We start from the raw sequence: 26,152 nt of genomic DNA, 5'->3' as shown, positions 1-26,152 counted from the left end.
TAGAGTGTGCAGTGTTGTCAAATGTTTTGAAAACACCAAACGTCAAAATATTTTTTCACTAATGGGGATGAAGCGAATTTTTGTGCTGGAATGAAAAAAATTTAATAATTTTTAGTTTTGCACATGCAAAGTTGTTATTTTTATCTCGAAATACTGTTTAAACTGTTGGTGTTTGCTCCCCAGGTGATTGTTTGCGATTGTGTATTGGAAGTGATCTAATTCAAACGATTCTCGTAATTGCTGGTTCCACGTTCTTTGTAAATAGAGCAAGGATCATAAATGCATAAAATATCAGTATAGCTGCAAAGAAGGGTGTGAATCGTGGGGTTGCATATATTTCGAGGCTATGGATTCCTTTGATATGATAGTAAGCAATTTGATTGAATAAGAGGCTTGAATGGCAAAGTAGTTATATGTGTCAGGTGGTTAGAATGGGTATCCCGTGAAACGCAATGGTAAGTTATATATATATAATATCCTTCCGAATTTTTGACAGTAACTGAGCTCTGCATTGATAACTGGGTGATTAGTGAAGCGCACGCCAAAAGTTATGCTAATTTTATGCATGTATTAGCAATCGGAAACAGAAGTATCAATGCGGTTACTATCCCAGTAGGCAAGGGATAGTGAAAATATGCGTTAAGGAAACACAACACTAAAAATAAATATATGTCAATTCTAATTTTACTTTTGTCTCGTTTCCCACTCACACAACCGCTCGCAATAGAAAGGACTTGAGAGCGGAAACGATTATTTCTGAAGTGATAAACCTGGCAGTCTGATATAAAGAACGATGGAGCAGGAAATTGGAAGCTGGGATTCGGTGCTCCTGGAGAACCTCTCCGAGGACAGTTTTATCAATAATTTGCATCAACGCTATAAACGTGATTTGATCTATGTAAGGCAGAGTGTAGATTGTAGAAAAAATGAATATGAAATAATGTTCGCTTAATTTTTTTTCTTGCAGACCTACATCGGAACGTTTCTTGTGGCACTGAATCCTTTCAAACCGATAGCAATCTATACACCGGATCTTGTACGGAAATATGCCAACAAAAGCCTGTTTCAACTTCCTCCGCATATGTAGGCTATTTTTTTTCTTGATATTTAATTCTCTTTTCATATTTATGTGTTTGGACATTCTTGTAGATTTGCCTTGGCTAACTCGGCCCACCAGTTTCTACTGAACTACAACGAGGACCAATGCATCGTTATGTCGGGTGAAAGCGGTGCCGGCAAAACCGAATCGGCCCGAATGATTGTTCACTTTCTAACGCAGCTCTCGGAGATGAAACGTAGCCGAACACCGATCTTTTCCCTAAAAGGCTCTAATCCGAACTCCCGTCAGTCGACACCCAAACATTCCACGATGTCCCGTGTGGGGTCCTCTTTCGAGAGTAACAGTAGCTCCGGAGCGGGACGGTTGGATAGCATCATGAAGTATAACACTAGTCGGGTGCGTTCGTGACAAGTTACCTATCAGCTCAGTTAACTCAACAAAGATGTTTTATTTTTAGAAATGCTCCCACGAAAAGACAGTCGAGTTCGATCTGATCTCTCACCACAAAAGCTCGGAAAATCTAGCGGCTCTGGCTGGTGGCAGCGGAATTGGAAGTTTTCCCAACAGTATGGGCAACACGCCGAAGTGCTTGAAACACTCTAACCAGTCAATTAGTCGATCAACGGAGGGCAATGAGTTCCCTACTAAATCCACTCTCAAATCGGCGTTCGCCTCTTGCCCGAAGCACAACTGCAGTGCCGGTAGTAGCCATATGGATCTGCACCGAATGTGTGGCTATTCGCCATCCCTGCAAAAACGTTGCAGTCTCAATCGCTGCTGCCATCAGAGCAGCACTCGGTCGATCCACAAATCGTCCTCGTCGATTGCGCTCACTTACGATCACAGTAGCAGTATGTCACCGTCCGTTCACCGGAGACAGATTCTTAAGTCGATCACGAAAGAAGTTTACCTGAGGGATTTGGAATTGGCTAAAATGCGCGAACGTGTCGCGCACGCAGAGTTCTTCCTGGAGGCGATGGGAAATGCGTGTACTGCGAAGAACAGTAATTCGAGCCGATTTGTGAGTTGAATGATAAAATGTTTTTCCCCTACAATTATAACGAATTATGATTTTTAGGGCAAATTTTTCGATATAGAATTCGACTACAAGGGAGATCCCGCCGGAGGTCACCTCACTTTATGTAAGTAAAATTCAGCACTGCATTCTAACAATTGCTCAATGATTTCTGTTTATCGTTATGAATGCTTACCAAATGAAGATATGTTGGAAAAGGTAATCATACTAAAAAGTCTTTCATTTGTCACTCTTCTTTTCATACATATTCTCTTGAAAGATAATAACTCATTTTTTTTTCTCCACTCTAATTCCATTCACCCTTCAGTCACGAATCACAACACGAAGCCCGGGAGAACGCAGCTTTCACATTTTTTACCAATTGCTTGCAGGAGCTGACATTCATCTACTCAGTAAGCTAGTTATGTGCTGATTGCAATGGAAGAGCACATGTTGTAATCTTTTGTTGTTTTTTATTCACTTTCAGAATCGCTTAAATTGCAGCGAAATATAGACAAGTATGAGCTTCTGAAGTACGGCCTTACCAGTGAGGATGATCGAACGAATTTCGCTTTCACAAAGGTAACTTATCCCGTATGAATTTAAATAAGAAATTAAGTAGGGTATTTGGTTAGCAATTATAAAATTACCAATCTGAAAACATCGAATTTGTAACACCTATCCGATTGTTTGTGAAAGTATGACGAAAAGCTGAGAAAATGGCTGGAAGCCTTATTAAGCCGAAATCAATGGGAGTTTCGAGACCATATGGATCGTGTGCAGTCCAGAGGGTCTAGATGCAAATGAGAGCTTCGTTGTTTGCTTTTCTATCATACAAAACCATTGCATGACTGATGCTACGAGTGTCACTTTCATTCGTATTCACGTCCTCCAGTTATATCTGTGACATTACTCGTCCGTCTTTTTTATCTTTTACTCACACAGCGATCCCTGGAGGTACTGGGATTTGGACCGGAAGAAATCTATTCAATTTTCATCATACTGGCGGTGGTGCTGAAACTGGGAAACCTTACGTTCATTCCGACTACTCACATCGATGGTAGTGAAGGTTGTGAAATTTCTAATGAATATGGTAAGACGCAAATGCAAATGACATGACCCCCGTTTTCAAACCTTTTGGTTTGCTCTCCTCTAGAACTCGACGAAATAGCTAAACTACTGGAGATAGACTGCCATCTGTTGTTCAACTGTCTAACACGGATCAGCGAAAGTTGGGATCAAAGCGAAACAGCAGACATGTCGGAGGTGGATGCGATCTGTGCGGCAAAGATCAAGTTTTCGCTTTGCCGAACACTGTACAGTCGACTGTTTACTTTAGTCGCGACACGAATCAACGAGCAGCTGAAGCTGAAACCGTACGGGTGTGGTGCTGGAAGTGCGGTGCGTGGAAAAACCATCGGTCTGTTGGATTTCTATGGCTTTGAAGTACTGGAAAAAAATTCCTTCGAACAACTAGCGATCAATTTTTGCAATGAGCGACTCCAGCAGGTTTGTAGTGTTTATTACGGTTCACTATTTTCAACTGACCCATGTCATCCGTCTCCTATGATCCGTATAGCATTTCGTTAAAAATGTGCTCAAGTACCAGCAGGATCTATACGCTGCCGAGGGTTTGGACTGGATCAAGATCGACTATTTCGACAACCAGGCAATCTGTGAGCTGATCGACAAACCTTGCTATGGAATTCTGCACTTGATTGACGAACCACAGATCATCAATGATGGTATTCTACTGACCCGGATGCATCAGTGCTGTTCGGGTCACACCAACTTTCTTGCACGAGATCCCAGTTTGCCTACCAACTGTTTTCAGTACGATGTTCCAAATTAGACCAGCCACCAGTCAATTCTCATTTCACATTTTGCTTGCAGAATTCGACACTTCGAGGGTCCGGCTCTGTACACCAGTCTAGGTTTTGTCGAGAAAAATCTGGACGTACTTCCGAAGCACATCAGCTCCTGTTTGTATCAGAACTGCGGGCTACCGATCGTGACCAGCTTGTTTCCGGAGGGAAACCCAAAACGCCACAGTGCCACCCGAAAACCAACCAGCTTAAGTACGAATCTACGTACCTCGCTGCAAACGATGCTGAAGCAACTGGAGCAACGGTACAATCACTACATTTTCTGTATAAAACCGAACGAGCTCAAGCAACCGAAAATGTTCGAACTCGGACTGGTCCAGCATCAGGTGCGGTACATGTGGTGAGTGGTATTAATTCTAATGTCCGACCTAAAAGGAGGTGGGGACAGATGTGCCCGGTAATAATGCGTGATGCTTTCAAGAGATGTCTCTGCGAAGAGGGATTAGTTACCGCTGAAACTATTGCGTAATATTTTTTTTTGCTTTAGCATCAATTTTCCAAAAAATTTGCCGTTTCATCAAGTGCAAGCTAGTGTCATACGCATTTAGTGCAGTGAAACATTTCAAGAAGGTGCCTTGTACTACACGCTTCTCAAAACCAAGGGGGAAACTGTAAATACGAATCGCTACCGACAGAAAATGATGAAAATAAATCAAGCGTTGCTCGAAAAACGACCAGAATGCTACACAAGAGATGAGAAAGTTTTGTTTGCAGTACGGAAAAGGATTGAACTCAGATAGGAACTTTGGCCCCACCCGCCATACTCTCCAGAATTGGGCCCCTTCTGACTATCATTTATTTTCATCGACGTAATCACGCACTTGCTGAGCAGCACCGCACTAGTTTTGACAATTCGATTGTGGTGGTATTCGTGAGATGATGGAAAAACTAAACTTTGAATAACATATCTTGAAACTAATGATTTTTTTTCCTTCCTTATTAGCCTAATGCCGCTGATCAATCTGTGGCGCAACGGTCACTACTTCAACATGGCACATTCTCGGTTTGTGCAACGGTACAAACTGCTCTGCCAGTACACGTGGCCCCACTACAGTGGATCGACCATCGAAGGTGTTACGCTGATCATCCGAAGTGTCCCCCTGCCCGGGGCTGAATTTACAATCGGCCGAAAAAAGGTGTTCATCCGGAGTCCCCGGACCGTGTACGAGCTGGACGAGTTTCGAAAGGTGCGCCTCAATGAGCTGGCTGTTCTGATTCAGAAAACGTACCGCTGCTACACCAAGCGGCGATATTTTCTGGCACTGCGGAGAAGTTCCCTCGTGATAGGAACATTCTGGCGGGCATGTAGGGTAAGGGCGGACTCGATTCGGGTAGTTTCATAGCTTCATATCGAAGTTGTTTGTTTGTTTCTTTATTACAGGAAAGAGAAAAGATTCGGCTGACGGAGTTCAAAAAGCAAGCTCATTGGGCGGTTCAGGTTATCGGACGATTCTTCGTACTGATTAAGGTTCAAGATTCGATTCGATTATTGGAATCCGTTTTAATACCAGCTAATAAACATTTGTGCTTACAGACCCGAGAATTCTTGCTGACTTTGCTGTTGCGACTGCCACACGACAACATGAGTCCCATCTGTCACATTTGGCCCACGGCTCCATCGTTTCTGGCGGAAACATCGCAACTGTTGCGCAACATTTTCCACCGATGGCGATGCTACAAGTACCGGAAATCGTTCGATCAACCGGCTCGCAATCGGATGCGTGAGAAAGTGACTGCCAGCATCATATTCAAGGATCGGAAAATCTCCTACCCCAGAACGGTGGCCCATCCGTTTCACGGCGACTACATTCGGTTGCGGCAGAACATCCAGTGGAAGCGGGTTAGCTGCGAGCACAACGACCAGTATGTGGTTTTTGCCGATATCATAAATAAAATTGCTCGATCCAGTGGAAAGGTTTGTTTGAATTGTAAATTGAGCGAAGGTAATGCTATATCTGCGTTCACATTTTTCAGTTCATCCCTATTCTGCTGGTCCTGTCGACTAACTCGATGCTTCTGCTGGACCAGAAAACGATGCAGATCAAGTATCGAATACCGGCCTCGGAAATCTACCGGATGTCTCTGAGTCCGTACTTCGACGACATCGCCGTCATTCACATACGAGCCGTAAGTTCGCTTTGTAGTTCGTAGACCGTAGTTTTAGTTGTAGTTGCCTTCCACCTTCACGCGCACAAATCGACGAAGGACGTGTACATACAAATTTTGCGTATTCTCTTTCCCATCGTATCGCTTGCCCCCGTGTGTGTTCGACCTGTACGCTTTGTAGGACAATTATAGCTCTAATATGTCGGATCGGTCCGAGTCGCCAACCGGGTGCATGTTTCAGGTAATTTGAACGGTTTTGTTTTTATTTCTTTGGTTTCTTTTTATCCTGTGGGAATAATTTCGAACGCTATTGCGACATTTCGCTAACTAAAATTTGATGGCGTCGAGATTTTGATTGAGTGATCCGAGCAAACGGTAACGATCACAGTAATGAATAGAGGCTACCTTGGACATCTTAGAGCTAACACTGTGTGCCATAATAAATAAACATTGCGTAGAGAGAAATTTTTAACTTACATTGAAAGTTTCATAAAACTAAGGGAACGTTCCTAAGGCAATCTTAGAATTTTAGAAAGCTTCGTTTTTGTTCAGTTGTGTTAGTTTAATTAGTCCGAGTTGTTGGTTACGATCAAGTTCACTGGAGCACATTTTGAAACCACAAAGCTCGGACTTTTGATTTGATCCACTAAAATGAAACAGTCCTAAATTTTTAGCAAACCCGAGCACAGCTGAAAATGCTCGTTTTCTTATGTTCAGTTACAGTAATGGGTAAATTAATTACAAAGCAAATTTTACGGATAGGAGAAAGCTACGGTTTCGAGTTCCATCTCTGCGGTATTTTTTTCCATAGTTATCTTCATCAGTCCTTCAGTGGCTTTCTTAACAGATTGGCTGAAAAGTTCGTATCGTTTCTATGAGAGGGCGCCACTAGAATTAAATCCATACCATTTTCAGTTAGTACCAACCTTCAAAAGATACTTGTATAAATTTGACAGCTGTCTGATTATTAGTTTGTGAGATATAGCATTTTGAGTGAAGCTACTTTTGTTATTGTGAAAAAAAATGGAAAAAAGGAGAAAAAGTGCCGCCGATACCAAAAAAAGGCTTGATGAGTGTTATCCAGACTCTGCACCGGGCGAAGCAACAATTCGTAAGTGGTTTGCAAAATTTCGTACTGGTCATATGAGCACCGAAGACGATGAACGCAGTGGACGTCCAAAAGAGGCTGTTACCGATGAAAACGTGAAAAAAATCCACAAAATGATTTTCAATGACCGTAAAGTGAAGTTGATCGAGATAGCTGACACCCTAAAGATATCAAAGGAACGTGTTGGACATATTATTCACGAATATTTGGATATGAGAAAGCTTTGTGCAAAATGAGTGCCGCGTGAGCTCACAATCGATCAAAAACAACAACGAATTGATGATTCTGAGTAGTGTTTGGAGCTGTTATATCAAAATAAAACCGATTTTTTTCGTCGATATATAACAATGGACGAAACATGGCTCCATCACTTCACTCCGGAGTCCAATCGACAGTCAGCTGAGTGGACTGCACGCGATGAACCGAACCCAAAGCGTGGAAAGACTCAACAATCGGCCGGTAAGGTTATGGCGTCTGTGTTTTGGGATTCGCATGGTATTATTTTCATCGACTACCTTGAAAAGGGAATAACCATCAACAGTGACTATTATACAGCGTTATTAGAGCATTTGAAGGACGAAATTTCAAAAAAACGGCCTCATTTGAAGATAAAAAAAAGTTTTGTTTCATCAAGACAATGCACCGTGTCACAAATCGATGAAAACCATGCTGAAATTGAACGAATTGGGCTTCGAATTGCTCCCTCATCCACCGTATTCTCCAGATTTGGCCCCCAGTGACTTTTTACTGTTCTCAGACCTCAAGAGAATGCTCGCTGGTAAAAAATTTAGAAGCAATGAAGAGGTAATCGCTGAAACTGAGGCCTATTTTGAGGCAATGGACAAATCATACTACAAAAATGGTATCGAAAAGTTGGAAGATCGTTATAATCGCTGTATCGCCTCTGATGGCAATTATGTTGAATAATAAAAACGAATTTTGGCAAAAAAATGTGTGTTTCTATTAAACGATACGAACTTTTCAGCCGAACTGTTATACAGAGGCTATTCAATCAACGTGACCACCGGCTTTTGAAGCGAGATCCGGAGGGCCGAATGTCATATACCATTCGACCCAGTTCGTCGAGATCACCAAATGTATTGGAGATGGTTAGACAAATGTTCACCTCATTGGATTCAAATGAAAGGTCTCATCTGTCTGCTTTTGAATTTTATACGGATCGAATCTCCGGTTCCGTAGTAACAGAATAGAGAGCAAAAAAAACGTGGAGTAGGCAATGTTAGTCGTCAATGTTGAGTTAAATAAAAACCCAAATTGCAACTGAAACTTGTTAACATTGACATGTTTTACAATTGCTACAGAACGGTTATGTTTGTAGGATATGTCAGACAATTTATTTCACAAGTTTTTGCAACAAATGTGAAAGAAACTCAAAAATCGGAAAGAATTAAGTTCCACATCGTTTTTTTTCAACTGACAGTTCATTTGAGCAGTTTCAATTCCGGTTTCCACTTAAAAAAATATCACTGCTGTGAAACATATCAAACAAGAAACATGTTGCACATCATACAAGCAAAATGTGCTCATCAAATTGCACAATAGTTGCGAGACGAATTAAAAAATACGATACAGGAACCATGTTTGGGAAGTCTGTGATGGAATAGTATTCAAGTTCCTACGGCTGATATTTCGAATTTTCCTAATGCGTTCTATATGATATTTTTAGGATCCTGTTAAGGATTTTTTGAGCCATTGGAGATTTGAAAAGGGCTATTTGTTATATCGATTGATACTATGGTCAATATTATTTCTCCGGATGTTCACAACGGTTCAGTGAATTTTCCTTACATGCAAAGGAACAGAAGCTGAATGTCGTAGTCAGTGCTGTAAAACTTCATTCAATTCAATTGAAATCGAATCTATCACTCTACTGCAGTAAACTTCACATTCTAAAACACATCCTTCGCTGTCGCACCGAATGGGTATAATCCCGTCCTTCATTCGTTACTCTTTCTACCGAAGCTCAGTTTAACCGACGAAACGACCAGACACTCCGAAGAAAAATCTGCCATAAAATTGTCCGTTGACGAATCACCGACAGTTACCATAAATATAGCGACCCCTTGAAAATGAGAAAAATAATCTTCTCGAGCAACACTGTTTAAGTTACTAAGGACAAGTTACCAAGGAGCCCAAGAATAAATGAACAAACAATTTGAGAGCGTATAGCAGATACGTGGAAGCGTAATAGGAATGAAATGTGAATCAATTTGTCTTTGAAATAGTTAAAAAAGGCTCCCAATAAAGGTTTCCTATCGCGAGTAACCTTTCATTACTCTCTAACTAGTCAATATGTCTTTGTTGCGAGCGCTGGTGGAGGCTCGAAGGCGGTAGTTGTGAATTGTTTGATAAGAAATTAAATTTATGGTTAAGGAATTAAACCAATTACAAAAGCAAAATTGCAAGATATATTTGTGTGTTTTTACATTTTTTTATATACATAAAAAATAGGTATAGAATTCGCTCAAACATTCGAAAAATTGTCCGAGGCCCGGAGGGCCGAATGTCATATACCAATCGATTCAGCTCGACGAACTGAGCAAATGTCTGTGTGTGTGTGTGTGCCTGTATGTGTGTTGTCAACTAAGAGGTCGAGATCTCAGAGATGGCTGGACCGATTTTGATCAAACTAGTCGCAAATGAAAGGTCTCCCCGTCACCCAGAACGCTATTGAATGGTTTTGAGATCGGATGTTTACTTTTTGAGTTATACGAAGTTTTAAGTCAAAATTTTCAGTATTTTGACAGTATCTGTCACAATTGACCTTGAAAACAGAATATGTTTTCAGACTTAGATTCCGCACGGTAATAGCTATCCAACAAGCCATAGATTGTTAAAATCCGTCCATTTTTAACGGAGATATCGACATTTTCGTGTAAGCGACTTTTCCCCCATATTCCAGCAGTAGAAGTTCTGAGCGCTGTATGGCAAAGAAAGGCTTGGGAGCAACGTAAAACACGATTTTTTATACTGTTACATACAATAGTTTCTAAGTACCAAAAAGACTGTGAACAGCATTATTTTTCATGTCATTTTGCCTCGGACCGATTTTAGCACGGTTCGTTTTTGGCAACATAATCGTTCGAATATGACATATTGGAAAGATGGCAGCACTTCCGAATTCTGAACAATTTCATAATTATATTGATTTAAACTGCTTACAGCAATAAATGCTGGAAGAACAAAACACCCATATACCATTTGAATCAGTTCGTCGAGATCAGCAAATGCGTATGTGACAAATAATTTCACTCAATTTTTTACCTTATTTTCGAAGATGACTCAACCGTTTTCTACAAACTCAGATTCATATGAAAATTCGTATGCTCCTAAACAAGGTTCCTGAATTATGTTTGGATCTGACTTCTGGTTCCGGAACTACAGGATGATATGTGAAACGAAATTAAAATTGTGTAACTTATTTTCCTCGTAGATGGCTGAACCGATCTAAGATTCAAATGATATCTAAGAATCATCTAATATTTGCTGATTTGAATAGTCGACAACCAAATACACTTATTTTAGTTTTAGTGGTATTCAGTTTTCGATTCGGAAGGCACCCAACAATTTAACTCGTACTACGATTTCTCAAAGATGTCTATACTGATTTTTAAACATTTTGAAACAAATGTAAACTAATCAGGTGAATTTGTCTGACTTCGACTACACCGATTTTCAAATTTCGGCTCCAGTATCGAATCGTTTCTCAAAGCTCAATCGTTTTCTCAAATGAATCCAAATCGAGTTTCAGAAAAAAATTCAAATTAAAATAAACTTATAGTCCCACACAAAATTAATTAATTTTATTCAATGCTGACTTCCGATTCTGGAATTACAGGAGGATGAATTTTTAAAATTCAAACCGATATAAAAGATGATAATCCCGAAAAGCTTGAAAGTTGGACTAAAAACTATGGCAATTTATTCGTCATATGGCCATACGGATCGGTTTGGTTTATGCTGGTTCCTGAATACCGGCTCTGAAAGTACCTTAAATTACCGTTTATTCTAAAGTTGAACTCACTTCGACATATCATGAAAAGTTTAATCGATTGTACCCTTTTTAGATAGAGTAATGAGTGATTAAAATGTCAAATTGCAGCTTAAAACGATAGTCATTAAAATAATGTCATGAAAACCGAAGAATATTCATGAAAAAAACAATTGCGGATTGATAAAAAAAAAAGGTATCATCTCACTGATAGGTGGATTAAGCACGTTTTTAATATCTCAATTTTTATGATGTGGGATGTATATGAGATATACAATACTACATTGTCGTATTGCAGCATTTTATTCAAAACCAATCTGTTTGTCGTTGAAAAACAAGTTTGTATTTATTTTTTCAAATGGAAATGCCGTTTAAAAAACCAGGCGTGTGTTAATTCATTCTAATTGAATTGATTGTCTCCAGTTTTATAAAACTTTTCAGATATTTTGCGTTGCATTGCTATTTCTGAAAGATTATTCCCGAAAGAAACACCAATCTGTGCTTGGAATCTGAGTTGATTGTTGATACGTCACGTTTCGTATTTGGTAACGGTCCGAAAGACTGGTCGCTTATATGGAGTAGAGATGGGCAATTCGATCGCGAACGGTTCAAAAGAACTAGTTCTTTTGAAAGAATGAACGAGCTATAGTTCTTTTTTCGAGAACGGTAGTTCCTCAGCTCAAAGTCGAGGGATCTTTTTTTTGTTTTTTAAGCTCGCTCAACCTTTTTCAAGAACGGTACTAATAAGAAAGTTTCGTCACGAAACCTCAGTTCTATTTCGAGGAACCTTTTTTTCCTCGCTTAAGCTTACAAAAGTGAGTTCTCGTTCAGTCTTTGAACAAACAAACCAACTATGAAAAGAACGAACGAACGGCTCTGGAGAACTAGTTCTTTCAACAGAACTCTGCATCACTGAACGGTTCTTTAAAATGAACTGTTTTGCCCATCTCTAATATGGAGTACTCGGTTTTTGTGGTGATCTAGGCCCTAGAGTTTCAACTTTTTTTCAATGGCATATGAAAGGTGAGAACACAGTGAGTGATTTTAGAACAGTTGCCGGAGAAGATATCTCCTAATATTGAGATAATTTACAAAGGATGTGAGAGAGTCGTTACTATAGTTCTAAATACTGTGTCCTCTGTGCCACTTCGGTGAATCAGAGAACGAATAGGGATCAACCAATTGCTCACCAAATCAGAGAGAAGAATAGGGATCAACCAATTGCTTCAGCCATTATCACTGCAAGCTATAATAAAGAACAGTAATGAATTACATATTTTCATTTTTTAATATACTTGGGTCTTAATTTTTAACTAACCGAATCAACCGCAGCTTTAATGTGGTCGTCCAGCGAGTGAATGAATCATATTGAGTAATCACAAACGAGTTCCATATCCACCGATGAATTCCCATAACTTCTCCTCAGAGAGCCGAGTGACCAATCGATCTACTGCTCAGACATTTAATGATGTTGGAGCACTTTTGCAACTTATCGTGAGAATACGAACCAATTTAATTTTTTTGCGATTTGCGAAACGATTCGGAATTTATTTTGTTTACATTCATTTGGTCTTTGATACACAGTAACCAAGGTTATAGTAACTATTTTTCAAAATCAACAATTTATGAACTTGTGCTGCCAGTTTCCGAAAATTTTCAGTCAATTTCGTTTTGACATTACCAGTTACTGAGGGGTAGTTAAATTTGCGATACAGTTTCGAATAGCGAGTGGCAGGTCGTGTCGTCGGTTTAACCACCGTCATTTTATCTCTTTATCTTTATTTATTCTTCCAAATCGATTTCGCCCCCCTTCAAAGCCATCTTCACCGGTCACAATACACTTTTTTCTAGTCCTCGAAGAAGTTGTTAAAGACAATTTCCGGAATAGTCTTCAGGGTGCGTAGCGATTCACGTTTGATGTCTTCAATCGACTCAAAACGGTTTTCCCCGGAGTGGTCGTTTGAATGTGCTGAATGGCCAGAAGTCACACGGTGCAAAATCAAGCGAGAATACGGTGGTTGCGGAACGATATTGGTTGAATTTTTGGCGATAAAATCACGAAGAATCAATGCAGTTTGCGGTGGTGCATTATCGTGCTGCAAAAACCAAGAGTTGTCGGCTTATAATTCCTGTCTCTTGTTACGAAGAGATTCACGCAAAACACGCAAATAATATGCCTTGTTGACAGTTTGGCCAGTCGGAAGGAATTTGGAGGGCACCACATCTCGAAAATCAAAGAAAACTGTCCCATTACCTGTTGATGGTCGTCCTGTACGTGGTTCGTCGTCAACGCGTCCTCGACCCTCTTTGAACAACTTGTACCAATCAAAAACATTCGACCTTTTGCAACATTCTGTACGTTTCGGTATCAGAAATTTGATTCCGCACACAAAATTGAATGGTACTTCTTGGTTGAATAATTTCACTCTATGTAAAAATCGTCGATTGCACTTTTAATACTTCAGAAAGACAGAACGTGATACTCGCACACTCGTTTAGCACAAAACTAAGAAAATTGCTATATTTGCACTGAACTGATTGTTTTTACCTCCGATTTGTAATCTGATTAGTTTTGTAGATAACATTTAGAGCCATTAGAAGGGCTGATTTTGTATAATATTCCCCATCGTTGTCCACATTTCGTTTCCGTTCTCCCCAATGCAAACGACCAGCAGCTGGATAACGCAATCGCTCTTGTTTGAAACGAAACTTACACTGCGAACGTCCAACAGCAGATATGCTAGTTTTTGTTTTTCTGCAGTTTAAGCTTGATGAACGGAACCTCGTATTCTCTATTGACTGATGCACCAGCCGGGTGTAACACATGGATCAATAAGTCCCGAGACTAACAATGGAAACAACATTTTTTCGTAAAATTTTTTTTTATTCATCAACATAATCACCTTTTAGGGTGATACAATGGTTCCAACGTTTTTCCAATTTTTTAATACCATGTTTATAAAAAAAATTATCTTTCGCTTCAAAATAAGCTTCAGTTTCAGCGATGACCTCCTCATTTGAGCCAAATCATTTTCCCTGGAGCATTTTTTAAGATCAGAAAAGAGCCAGTAGTCACTGGGGGCTAAATCTGGCGAGTATGGGGGGTGGGGAAGCAGATCAAAGCAATCGCGGCACCCACTTGGAAAAAACCTTTTTCATGCTCATTTTTTCATGAAGGATAGTAAATACACTTCCATATGATATCTGTGTCATCTCAGCAATCTCACGGAGCTTCACTTTACGATCTTTCATTATAATTTTTGTCACTTCACTCACATTTTCCGGTGTAACGGCTTCCACAGGTCTACCCGAGCGTTCCGCGTCATTTGTGTCGGTACGACCACGTTTAAACTCGGCGAACCACCGATAAATCGTTGCTTTTGATGGACAACAGTCTGGGTAACATTTTTCAATCCATTGTTTCGCTTGCACGGTGTTTTTACCCATTAAAAAACAATGTTTTATCAAAACACGAAAATCGGTTTTTTCCATTTTTTAAACAAACTACAAAACGACTTTACTCCAACCTCGATAACTCAGCTGTTTCTGGTCGGATCGACTTAAAATTTTGACCCGTTTCAAGCAAAGGTTAGTACTCTAGAAAGACGTGGTTACTGGTTTACTACGAGCGCCATCTCTGCTTTAGTCTCGGGACTTATTGATCCATGTGTTAGTTCCATTGTCGTGATGTAGATGAAGGCCAGCGCAATCGATGTGTTTCCGTTCAAGGATTATCATAGATCACTTCATTTAAGTGTCACAATTTAAATCATGGCACTGAATTTCTATCTTTCGGAACATTGCCTCGAGTTGTGGTCATATAAATCTTATATCCAGGAAGTCCATCTCCTCATACGTTTAGTCGTTTTCGAGAGAATACTTGGAGTGTGGACCAGTAGATCTGCACACATATAAAAAAACATCTAGCTATCGTGCAATTTGTAGTTCGATATTTAGTTATAACTGGAAATGTCCTTTCGTTATTCTCGTTCCGAAGGCAAGACTGCACATCAAATATTTAGCGAAACGTAGCTAGGAAATGTTTTTATTCGAGTTATTCGATGATTGAACCCTAACTGAACACTCATAAACTCCCAACACTGTCTACTTACAGTCCGAGATTGGCAAGAAGAAGGGTGACTTCGTGTTTCAAACAGCCCACTCGATCGAGATCGTAACGAAGCTGTTTCTGGTGATTCAGAATGCAACCGCCAAATCACCGGAGATCGTCATCAGCACTGAGTAAGAAATCCATGATCCAGTGGAATGCTTATTCACTTGTTTCATTTTCAGATTCGAAGCCAACTTCGGCCAGCAGACGGTTGTGTTTACCTTCAAATGTGATGGCCTGATGGACAGCCCGTACAACCAGACCCGGGTCCAGCGCAAGGGCAACCGGATGGAGGTGATCGTGTAACAGCGGGCCTTTCCGGAGGAGAAAAAAATTGGTTGCCATGGTGGTCGTACCGAGCTGATGGCCGGTCTGTTCGATTACCACGACGAGGACGGAATGGAGTTTGGCGTACGCGGATTGGAATTTGATTAGTGTAATCGATTTAGGATTTGGATCGGGGGTGCGACCAAAGCAATATTTGACAGCTCGAAAGAGCAACCGCGAACTGTTCGTTTGTTGAATGGTTTAATGGTTTAGTGAATATATGATAGATTGAATTGGAAAACGTGTTGAGAGGCGAGACGAAAGTTAGAAGAAAAAAAATTAACGGTCAGCGGGTATATCGACGTTTGTTATGCGGATTAAATTTATTCAAATCTTCGATAGAACGGTACATCAATTAAAACGGTAACCTAGCAATTGTAATACAAAGAAAGAAAGAAAAAACACTCGGAATTTAAACTAGAGAAGGTAGATTTTGATGGATATATCGATTTGACGATAGAACAATTCATTGCAATTGTGTCTAATCTGTCGTTAAACTATAGTTAAAACGTAATATTTGCATTTAGATTCCGGTTAAGGCAGTGTGGAGCTAGTGGATGTTTGACATATCTGTTGCTTGGTTAAAAACTGTATTTTGAAGTATCACGCAAAAAAAAAATTCTTGCTTACAATGTCTCAATGTTTCAAGAGCCGAAGATACGTTCAACTCGTAGCATGTTCGCTTCTTCACAATGCGGTAAACCGGGTAGGAAATGAATAACCTGCGGTTCTTTTTAAAAGAGCTGTGAGCTGTTGGCTCACTTTTATTCGGATTCGATTCAAATGTATCAAGAGCCGGAGGATTGTTTCTGCTGTCGAACAAAAATCACTGGTCACCATCATAATTTTCCAAATGTCCCGTCGATGATAATCGTGCGAGCTGAATAATTGTGACATACGGCTGATTCTTCAAAAACGAGTTAAAAATGAATAAAAACGCGGTGAGCGACACTCCAGTGCTCCATGACGGAAAGCTACTAGACTAAAAATAGACCTTCATTCTTCTACTTTCGGAGGCCGTGTTCGGTTCCTCCCTCCCTTGTTTGGGAGGGAGGGAGTGTAACCGGAGAACAAAATGTGTCAGGTGTTCCTTTGCGCAACTATGTAGATAATAATCCAAGAGAGCCGAATGGGTGGAGTAAGGTGATTGGGGAAGCAATTGAAGTCATAAACCGTTAATTGGCTATTGACGGATTTCCTCTTTTCCTAAGTAGTCCACGAAAAGTATATCATAATGATCCCCGGAAATTGACGCTATGTTTCCGACCCATTGAGCCTTCCTAGAACTGCTTGAGCTAGGAGTTCCATCGACAGTTACCAAGTATGGTCAAACAAGCTTCCGGATTGCGCTTGCGTTCGTGTTTTTGATCCGCAATTAGCATGCGCAGCACTCAATGGCAAGATATTTTTTCCATCTACAGAATCTCGCCCAAAATAAGGCGCATATGCGTTTTTGTTGGCCTGAATTAATTAATCTATTTCATTAATATTGTCATATGTAACCGCATCGGAGGATTTGCCACGACGAATTTCGACCAACTTTTCATCGTTTTCCTGTGCCGTTAGGATTCTCTAAAATAATAGATTATACGAGAACAAAATTCGTTTTTGACGTGAATACGTTTTATTCTACTATCACCTGGGTGAGTGATGAGATCGTCAATATATCTTGTTTTATTTAACGCATCAACATAATTTTTCGTCCACATTATCGGAGATATGATCACCAATTTGTGATAGAGTTTTCAATAATATGAGATAACCACAAATCACTCAAAATAAAAATTGGATGCTTCATTCATTTTAGCCTGCGTAGTTGACTCATTCAGTTTAGACCAGAATCCAGATCCCTAATGCAATTCTAGAGTACAGTTCTGAAATTCAGTTTTCAGAATTCAAGACCAGACTTAGATTTAGATATTATTTTCCAGAATTAGTTCTAGTTCCAAAATTCAGTTCCTCGTCAAGAACCCGGAGTCAGAATCAAGTTCCTGTTTCTAAGTCTGGATTCTGTAGCTGAGATCAGGTTCTTGATTCGAGATATGGACTCTGGAATCAAATGTCGGAAATAAATTCTGCACTTAGACCTGAATATTTAAACAGAATTCTGGAAATGAAATTGAAGTTCAAATCAGACATCAGTTCCATAATTCCTGTCCAGAATTCAGACTCAGAATGCAGTTTCTGGAACATCACATGAAAATCCAGGACCAAGAGTTCAGATCCAAAACCCAGTTGTATTTTCAGAATTCAGTTCTAATTTCCACAATTCAAGAAGTGTAGCTGAATTTAGGAACCTGGAGATTTTTGAGCTAAATTCCGAATCTGAATTCGAATTTGAAAACTGAATTCAGGACCGGAATCCTGTAAGTTCTGTAACTTTAGAATGCAGTTACAAACACCTAATCTCGAATTCAGTTCTAGAACACAGGTCCAGTGATCAGTTCAAAAAGCCTGATCCAGAGTTCAGTTCCCGAGTTCAGGTTCAGAATTCAGTTCCAGAATCCAGCATCAAACTTGAGTTTCAGAATTCAGGTTCAGAGTTTGCTTCAAGCATTCGGATCCAAAACTCGGTTTCAGAATTACAGGTCCAGAATACAGATTAGAAGTTGAATTATAAATTTTATTCGTATTCACGTCATCCGGTTATGTCTCTGACATTACCAAGCTGCTTTTTTTTTCTTACTTAACATGATGTCAAAATGTCAAAAATCAAATAACTGTATTGCCTTGAAATTCGACGTGTCTGCCTAAATATGAATAGAGCATAAGGTACCAAAATATAGCGCATTTTGTCGTTCTATTATTAAAAAAAAACATTTGGCCCATTATTTCGACATCGTTTAAATTAGTCTGTGGTTCATCTCCAGTAGCTTTACTGTAGCTAGTCTTGGTAGAGCTCCTAAAAGACACGGAGGTCTCTTCAGCAGCTCTGCGATCAACACCGACAGTATTAGAAGAGTTGAGATGTTTGTGAACTTCACTGATGATGAGTCCGGTTCTCTGCACATCAGATTGAGAGTACATCAGCCTGCTTCAATCCATCCGGCGTCGCAAATGTATCCAAACATAAACTTCTCGATGTGGGAAACATATAAAAAAACCGTTGTTTCAACTGAACAAAACTAAAAACACCAAGTAACGTTTATGTCAAACGCCACCGTCGGCTTCGGCCGGAGGAACGAATCGTGCAAAACTGTAAAACAAACTCTTTTAAGCCTACATGCTAAATTTTAACCTAGAACTTATTTTTGATATTGATTTTATCGACTACTTTCATACAAAACACTTACGGAATGATATAGAAAAAAAATCGAAGATACAGACAGACATTGGATGAAACCGAAGAGTTTTAATATTAAAGTTAAAGTGTTTCTCATTTCTTCACACACGTTGATCGAAAAACGGTCTTAACACAAACCGTAAACAGATTTAATGGACGCAGAAATACTAAGCTCATTGACCTTAACTATGTTATAAGATATAAAGAAAGAAAGAAAAAAAACTTAACAATAGGTAGCTCAATTTGTCTTATCGAAATGCATTTAAAACCAATTACAATAGCAAATATAGTGATAATCTATTCGAGAATGAGAGTATCTGTCCGCACTGGACTGTTGTGTATCTGGAGTCAGATAACTAAAAAAGTAAAAAAAAAATACAAACAATAGGTAATAATAAAATTGTTAGCACTGAAATCTAGTACACGAATTATTCAAATAATCGCAGTTGTGAGTAAAAAAAACTGATAAATCGAGAAAACTCAAAGACGCTTATTTCAATGACAAACAAACCAACAAATAAAACAAAGGAAACCATGGACGATGGGGCAAAGTGTTAATGTTCATCGCCACCTAGCGAATAAGTAGTCAATGGAAACCACATTTAAACAAGTAAACAAACCAGAAACAATAACCAATTGACGTTAGCGCAGCGCAAGCGCCTCGACCCGGAACAGACTTAAATCGAAAAAGAAAGCGTGACCCGTTCCCGTTCTTATTTCGCCGTTAGTTCGAAGGAAAAAGTGCATTGCGCTGGCGAGACAAAATCAAATAGAATACCTCAACGGAAGTGTTGAATTTTGATGTTGTGTCGAGAATCCAATCAGTTTCTTACCCCCCCCCCCCTTAGACCCCTTCCTTATCCCAATTGGCAGGTGAAACTTGTGCCAAATTTTGTCGGAACGATAATTCGGAATAAAAATAGGAAATAAATAGAACAAAACCAATACTTTTCAAAGACATTTTAAACCTTTCTGATGAAACAAACAACCAAGCAAAAAAAGTCACAGCACGTGTTTGTGGTATCTTTTAAGAACATTCTTCCAATGATAAGAAGTGCAATCTGGTGCCGAAAACGATACACAGTTTTTTGTACGTTTAGTTCAGCGAAATAATGAAAAAAAACCGCGCGTCAATCCGTTGCATTTGTTCGATATTTAGTCGTTTTTCTATGAAATCTTTTACGCGTAAATAACGTAAGAATAACGGTGAAATAGATATATAATCATAAATAAATAAATAATATAGTAGTTGAAATATTATTACCTATTAATCCAAACAAACAAAAAACAGTAGGAAACACCCGTGTATGCCGGGGATGGGGGCATTACGCATCTGGACCGGGCAAACCCCGGCCCGGAACCCGTCACACAACCCGCAAACACACACGAATATATAGTTAACAGAGTGGATCAAATTGGATGAGAAGAACTTGTGCCAAAAAAATAAGAAAAACGTTTGCATTGAATGGCACCGCACGAAAGAAATTGTCTGCTGAGATTTACAGAAATAAATAGAACAAAATTTACTAATATTTGTCCCTTTTTTCTAGTAGATGGGGCGCGAGTTGTAGATGAGAATTTCGGCATTTTTGTATTTTTTTTTTCGAATCGAATAAACAGGCTTTGACAGTTTGGACGAAAATTCGTCTTCATTTACCGACAGAGATGCCATTTATACAGATTTATCTGTATAGTGGTTTTCAGCTGGACATAGAATGCGACGGAATCGTCGCAGAATAGCGAAATAATGAACGTCAGAACCACAGATGCCAGGTTTGCAGATTGGTATGTAAATTTTCAATTTCATTTGTTAGCAGACTTTGCAATTAAACAGACTTTTTTGCCGATTTTCGAAGTTTTTTTTTATAAACCAACGTCCAATTTAATGATTTTTGCTATTACTGTAGGGGTTTTGTTTGGTTTTCTCGTCATAATTTTATAATTTGGTCTCGCAGAGAAGCATTTCTAGTACGCGGACGCCCAAAACTTTACCTGGCATCTCTGCCAGAAGATTGGACAGTTGGTTTAACCTATTAGCGGCCCTTACACGAGTCATTAAAAATGTCATTACTAAAAAATAATATCATTTTAATGAACGTGTAATGGTGCAGTAATGACGAGATTTCTATCAAATTTGAAATACATCATTACTTAGTCATCATTAAAAATGACAAAAATAATGCTCGTGTAAGGGCCGCTATTCGCTGTCTGCAAAGACATTATATTAACAAGATATCCAGCTCTCACATTTCCCGAACAAATTATTGGCAACATCCTTTTTTTGCGAGCATGTCGCCCCCAGGCGAGCCCGCATCGAATCTTATATATAGAAGTAGTGGAGAAAAATGTCAAATTCGTGCGCGCCAAAATAGCAGGGTTGCGCACCCATACAATTGACATGATATATTGAATGTGATGCCGTGCGATGACGTTGCTGAACTGAAGATTGACTTCGCTCCAAGCTGAAAGGGTCTGCTGTCTGTTGTATTGAAATTGACTAGCATTAGGTTTTTTACCGTCACTGCTAACCTCAATCGGATGAACACATTTTGACAGTTCAGCAGTACTGTTTGTAAACAGAGATTTTTTTGTTTGTCTGTTGACAAATTGGATGAGAGCATTTACGGTCCATATCGCCAAAATAAAGTATTAAATCATTTGCTCATGATTTGATACGGTTTGTTTTTCGAGATTTATTAAATAAAAGTGACTATTTGCAAAGTGTAAAGATGATTGTTAGAAATGTGTTCTTCGATTTTTGTTTAAGCTTGTTTGTATACAATACCGCTGAACTGTCAAGGATGAATTTTTGTTCATTCGTGACGTCACGATAAAAAATTCAATTAGAGCCATAAGAAAAATTAATCGATTGGTGGATTTAAGTCAATTGCAGTTTGAACTGGTAATATTCCTTAGCGACAAGTGTTATTCCATTGTTCATTGAAAGCATCAACAAATATATATCTGTCAAAAACGACCAACTTTTTGGAGTGCACGATCTACAATTTTTTGTAATAGTTTAATAACACGCCTAAAAAAATCCGTGTCAGTTCTATCCGATGGCAGATCACATACGCATTATCAAAATGAATTCATTATGATTCAAGTTTACTTAATAATTATTCTGCTAATAGAAATTTGTCATTGTAACAATCAATTTAAAAAAAATATTTTTTCTGGCTCGTGATCTCGAACGGGTTGAATCGATGCGAATGACAGTTTCGCTATCTTTGCGGCATTTTGTCGCTATCTTTTTGCATCGCAATCTTTTCTAACAGACAGTGAAAATTACAATATTATACAGATTTTTACATGCTCTTACAGATTTAATACAGAGTACAGATTTTATACAGATATCCACAATTTAAAACAGATTTATACAGATCTCACACAAAATACGAAAAAAAAAAAAATTTCTGTCTGAGCTATCTTTTAGTATTTTATTCCAGTGACGAGATAAAAGTCTATCAATCAACGAACAAATCACAAATTTATATGGAAATCTGTTGTGAAATCCATTTATATTATAATTTAAAACCAATTTGAACTGAAATTCAAGGAAGTAATGGCATCATGAAACTTTACTGTCAAACTGAGAGTTGTATGACCCGACTTGACGTTGCATATTGGGTGTTGAAATCCCATGTCAAATTATTAAGTCAACAATTTCAAACTAGATAAATATACGGAATTACAATTCAATTGTGGATAAAAAAAATTAAAAAAAAAACTATGAAATTTCGTCCTGGAATATGACTGCAATGACTGATTGAATCTACCATCCTACAACCACCTCCTATTGGAATAAAATCTTTTATCATCATTTTGTAGTAAGAATTTCATTTTATTAGTGAATACAGATTTTTTATATAAAGCAATACAGATTTTCTATGAAAATATCTGGAATCTCTGTTTAGCGACGTCCAGAGATGTCAGGCAACGTTGCCAGATTTTTCTCGCTTCGCCAGACATTCAAACTGACCAGATCTTTTGCCAGATGTTCCAAATTTTCCCAGATTTTCCAAATTTTCCTAGATTTTGTCAGTTCTCGCTAGATCTTTACTGTTTTGACCTCTATATGATAAGTGGGGGAGACTTTTTTTTTGCTCACCGAAAATGAAACTCGCAAAAATTGCCTTGTATAAACCCAGACCCAGACAAATTTTTTAGTTTTGACAGATTTTGGAAAAAATAACCTGGCAACTCTGATGCCAGGTCAAAATTTCAAATATCTTCAGACAAGGGTGGCAAAAACTCGCTCATAAGATTCGATTTTTTCTATTCATCAGCTCACCTCATGATTTCTATGCAATCCGTAAAATGATGGTGAAGATGAAACTCATCGCTGATCTAAACAAACACAATCACCTATACAGAGCACCGCTGACATCAAATTATGATGGTAGTGATGGTTCTCAGTTTTGATTTCATAGCATTTAACTCTCATTCCTAGTTTTAAAAAGTGAGTACTGAGTTTGGCATCACCATACCGAGCTACACCGGTGAGTGTATGCTTAAACCACAGAGCTGCCAACACAACCCAGACTTTCGATTTTGTTTTTGCTGGTACTCAAAACGAGCACGTGCATTAATGTACGAAAACAAAAGTCGAAAGATTGAATGTCATGTCTCGAGCTAAACACAACAGGCTACTAAAACCAAATGCGTTTTCCAGCATACGAAAAATTGTTTTGAGAATTGGATTGAAATGGCATCGTTTCGAACGTTGGCCGCCCTTGGCAACTCTGGTGGATGGGAATACAAGCGATACAGTGTCCCAAGAATCTGATTCAATGTGTTGATGTACAAACACATCAAATCACAACTCACAAATCTTCTCTCAGTGGGTTCTAATATTTGATGTACACTCAGCGCTCATCTGCTGATTGGTTGACACTACGATGTTGAGACGATGTTTTATCTACACAAATGGTTACCCAGTTACTCAACTCGTTCAGCGATGCTTCTGAAACCGATTTCCAGGTGAGCTGAACTCAGTGATGATGAAGTACGGAGTTGATTATTGGCAGCCCTGTCTTCAGACAGGGTTGCAAAAGTCAGTAAATCCTAAAATATGTCTGCAGTCAGCGAGTATCGCTTGCAGGTAGCAATTTCTCTATAAAGTTTGACACGCTAAACTGACTTGGCGAGCAAAACAAAAAAAAAGTCGCGGCATTTAAAAAGTCTGTAAATTTTGACGAAAGTCTGCGAAAAACTCGATTTTCAAAAGTCTGCAACAAACAATCACCCTTATTCTGAATAACGACGTATCGTTTTTTCGATCGTATTGCATTCGTATTCCTAATAACGCTAGCAAATCAAAGGTAGGTAGGATTCTACCGAACCATATTCGACCAATACGTCGTTATTCAGAATAAGGGCGAGTGTCTGCAGCACTATAAACGAAATCTGCATATTTACAGACAAATCTGCAAATCTGGCATCTCTGATTAAACCATGTTACATCATACCGAATTTGTTGTCTTGATTATGGCCCACGTGCTTTTACAGAAATGGATAATTTTGCTTGCCTTAACTATCGGAGTTCATAACGAAGGAATCTCTATTATCATGTTTTGGGGGACTATAACTAACGTAGATTAACAATTTTTGAAAAAAAAAATAAGTCGTGATGAAATTTTCAGCACTTGAAGAACACGAAACATTTGAAAACAACCCAGTAAACCCGTCCGGAATTCAGTACGATTTCTAAATACTACCCTGATGAAAAAGTCCTCGGAATTTATTCAAAAAATTGAAAAGATTATTCATCAACATCAATATAGTGCTCCCCATCGACTGCAAACACTTATACCAGCACTTCATCCAATCCTCGAGACATATTTTATTCTTAGTTCATGGGCCATCAGAGCCATCTGCCATTTTTTCCATAATTTCATCTCGGGTGCTGAAACGCATTCCACGGAGCGGTTTCTTGGGTCGCCCAAATAGGAAAAAGTCGCAGGGAGCCAAATCAGTTGAATTTGGTGGTTGCTGAACGATGACATTGTTGTGACGGTGCGTTATCGTAGTGCAAGATCCACGAGTTGTTTGCCCACAAATCTAGTCGTTTTTCGGCTAATTGCTTTACGCAAACGTCTCACAACGTCCAAATAATACTCCTTGTTGACGGTCTGGCCTTGTGGAAGGAATTCATGATCAATGAAATCCGTGAGCATAGCCTTGTTTTTCGATTGAAACGACATGTTTTTTACGGTTGCGTATTATTCTTTCACTCGCTTGATGTCTGGATTGCGTGCCATAGCCGTAAATTCACGTCTCGTCTCCAGTAATAATCTATTTGATGAATGCTGGGTCAGATTCGGCCTTGAAAATCGTGTTTTTTAAGACATCAACAAATGGAATTCCATTTTAAATGTACTCAATACACCGTAACTTTCACAAGTGTCCCGGTATCAAGATGAACATTTGACAGAATATCGATGACAGATATGGCAACCTAAAAAAATCTAATCGGATGACTGAGAGCGCCACACGGTGGTGAATCCGGGAACTTTTCGATCAAGGTAGTAAACTCCGAATTCGGAAATGGTTGTTGCATCTGATTCGGAATTCCAGACTTCTGCTTTGAATAACCGCCAGATAGTCATGGGTTACAACTTGACATCACCGCAAGACACTCCACTCCATAGTAAATTTTGTTCTATTATTCAAGTGAAAATTTCGTGCGGAACGCAAAAAAGCAAAGCAAACAGCCTAAATAGAAGCGGGCCAATGGACCTCGGAAGGGTCGCCCCCTTTAGATCTGTCGGTAATTAGTGTTAGTTATTCGAGGGACAACATCGTAATCGCCTGTCACTCGAGCATGTTTCTAAAACCTTAACGATAAAATACAAAAAAAAAAACAAACAAAAAAACACACACAATGAAAAGACAGCCTAACTACTTTGTTTCTGTTGGTCAACCACTGGAAGGAAAAACACTTTCAAACCTAATGTTTCGAATTACATTGTAAACAGCGAAATACTACTGCTGTATTAACACTGAAAAACCAAAGCCAGTGAAATCGGTAGGATAGTGTAGTAGTCACATATGTCTAACTCATCACAGCAGGAACAGGATCAAACGTTAAACCAAACGGGATTTTTTCAGTCTTACACATACAAACATCAAGATAAATCAGACTAGCCGAAAAAAACAACAACATTGATTATAATTATACATATCTCATCCATTGAACAACAGCAACAACAGAGTAATAAAAAAAATCATTAGAGAACGAA

At 39.0% G+C, this 26,152-nt stretch overlaps 1 protein-coding gene across 1 annotated transcript; it reads left to right on the top strand.

Annotated features, from left to right (window-relative positions):
* The first annotated feature begins 67 nt into the window (after positions 1–67).
* On the top strand, positions 68–26,152 carry LOC131437418 (unconventional myosin-Ia). Its single transcript, XM_058606742.1, has 20 exons — positions 68–455; positions 728–898; positions 968–1,083; positions 1,150–1,456; positions 1,518–2,081; positions 2,139–2,202; positions 2,281–2,294; positions 2,404–2,488; positions 2,563–2,657; positions 3,021–3,168; positions 3,232–3,584; positions 3,655–3,908; positions 3,969–4,301; positions 4,905–5,271; positions 5,343–5,429; positions 5,496–5,876; positions 5,936–6,088; positions 6,249–6,308; positions 15,302–15,429; positions 15,481–26,152. The coding sequence occupies exons 2-20, from the start codon at positions 794–796 to the stop codon at positions 15,602–15,604; spliced, it is 3,738 nt and encodes a 1,245-aa protein (XP_058462725.1). The 5' UTR covers positions 68–455; positions 728–793; the 3' UTR covers positions 15,605–26,152.

The sequence above is a fragment of the Malaya genurostris genome, chromosome 1 (assembly GCF_030247185.1).
Source record: "Malaya genurostris strain Urasoe2022 chromosome 1, Malgen_1.1, whole genome shotgun sequence".
Lineage (NCBI taxonomy): Eukaryota > Metazoa > Arthropoda > Insecta > Diptera > Culicidae > Malaya > Malaya genurostris.
Note: the sequence above shows the minus strand (reverse complement) of the source record. Positions and strands in the feature narration are given on the sequence as shown.

Coding starts and splice junctions, on each gene's coding strand:
- LOC131437418 (XM_058606742.1), top strand. CDS start 794: ATGGAGCAGGAAATTGGAAGCTGGGATTCGGTGCTCCTGGAGAACCTC. Junction 4,302..4,904: donor CATCAGGTGCGGTACATGTG/GTGAGTGGTATT, acceptor CTTCCTTATTAG/CCTAATGCCGCTGATCAATC. Junction 5,877..5,935: donor TTGCTCGATCCAGTGGAAAG/GTTTGTTTGAAT, acceptor CACATTTTTCAG/TTCATCCCTATTCTGCTGGT.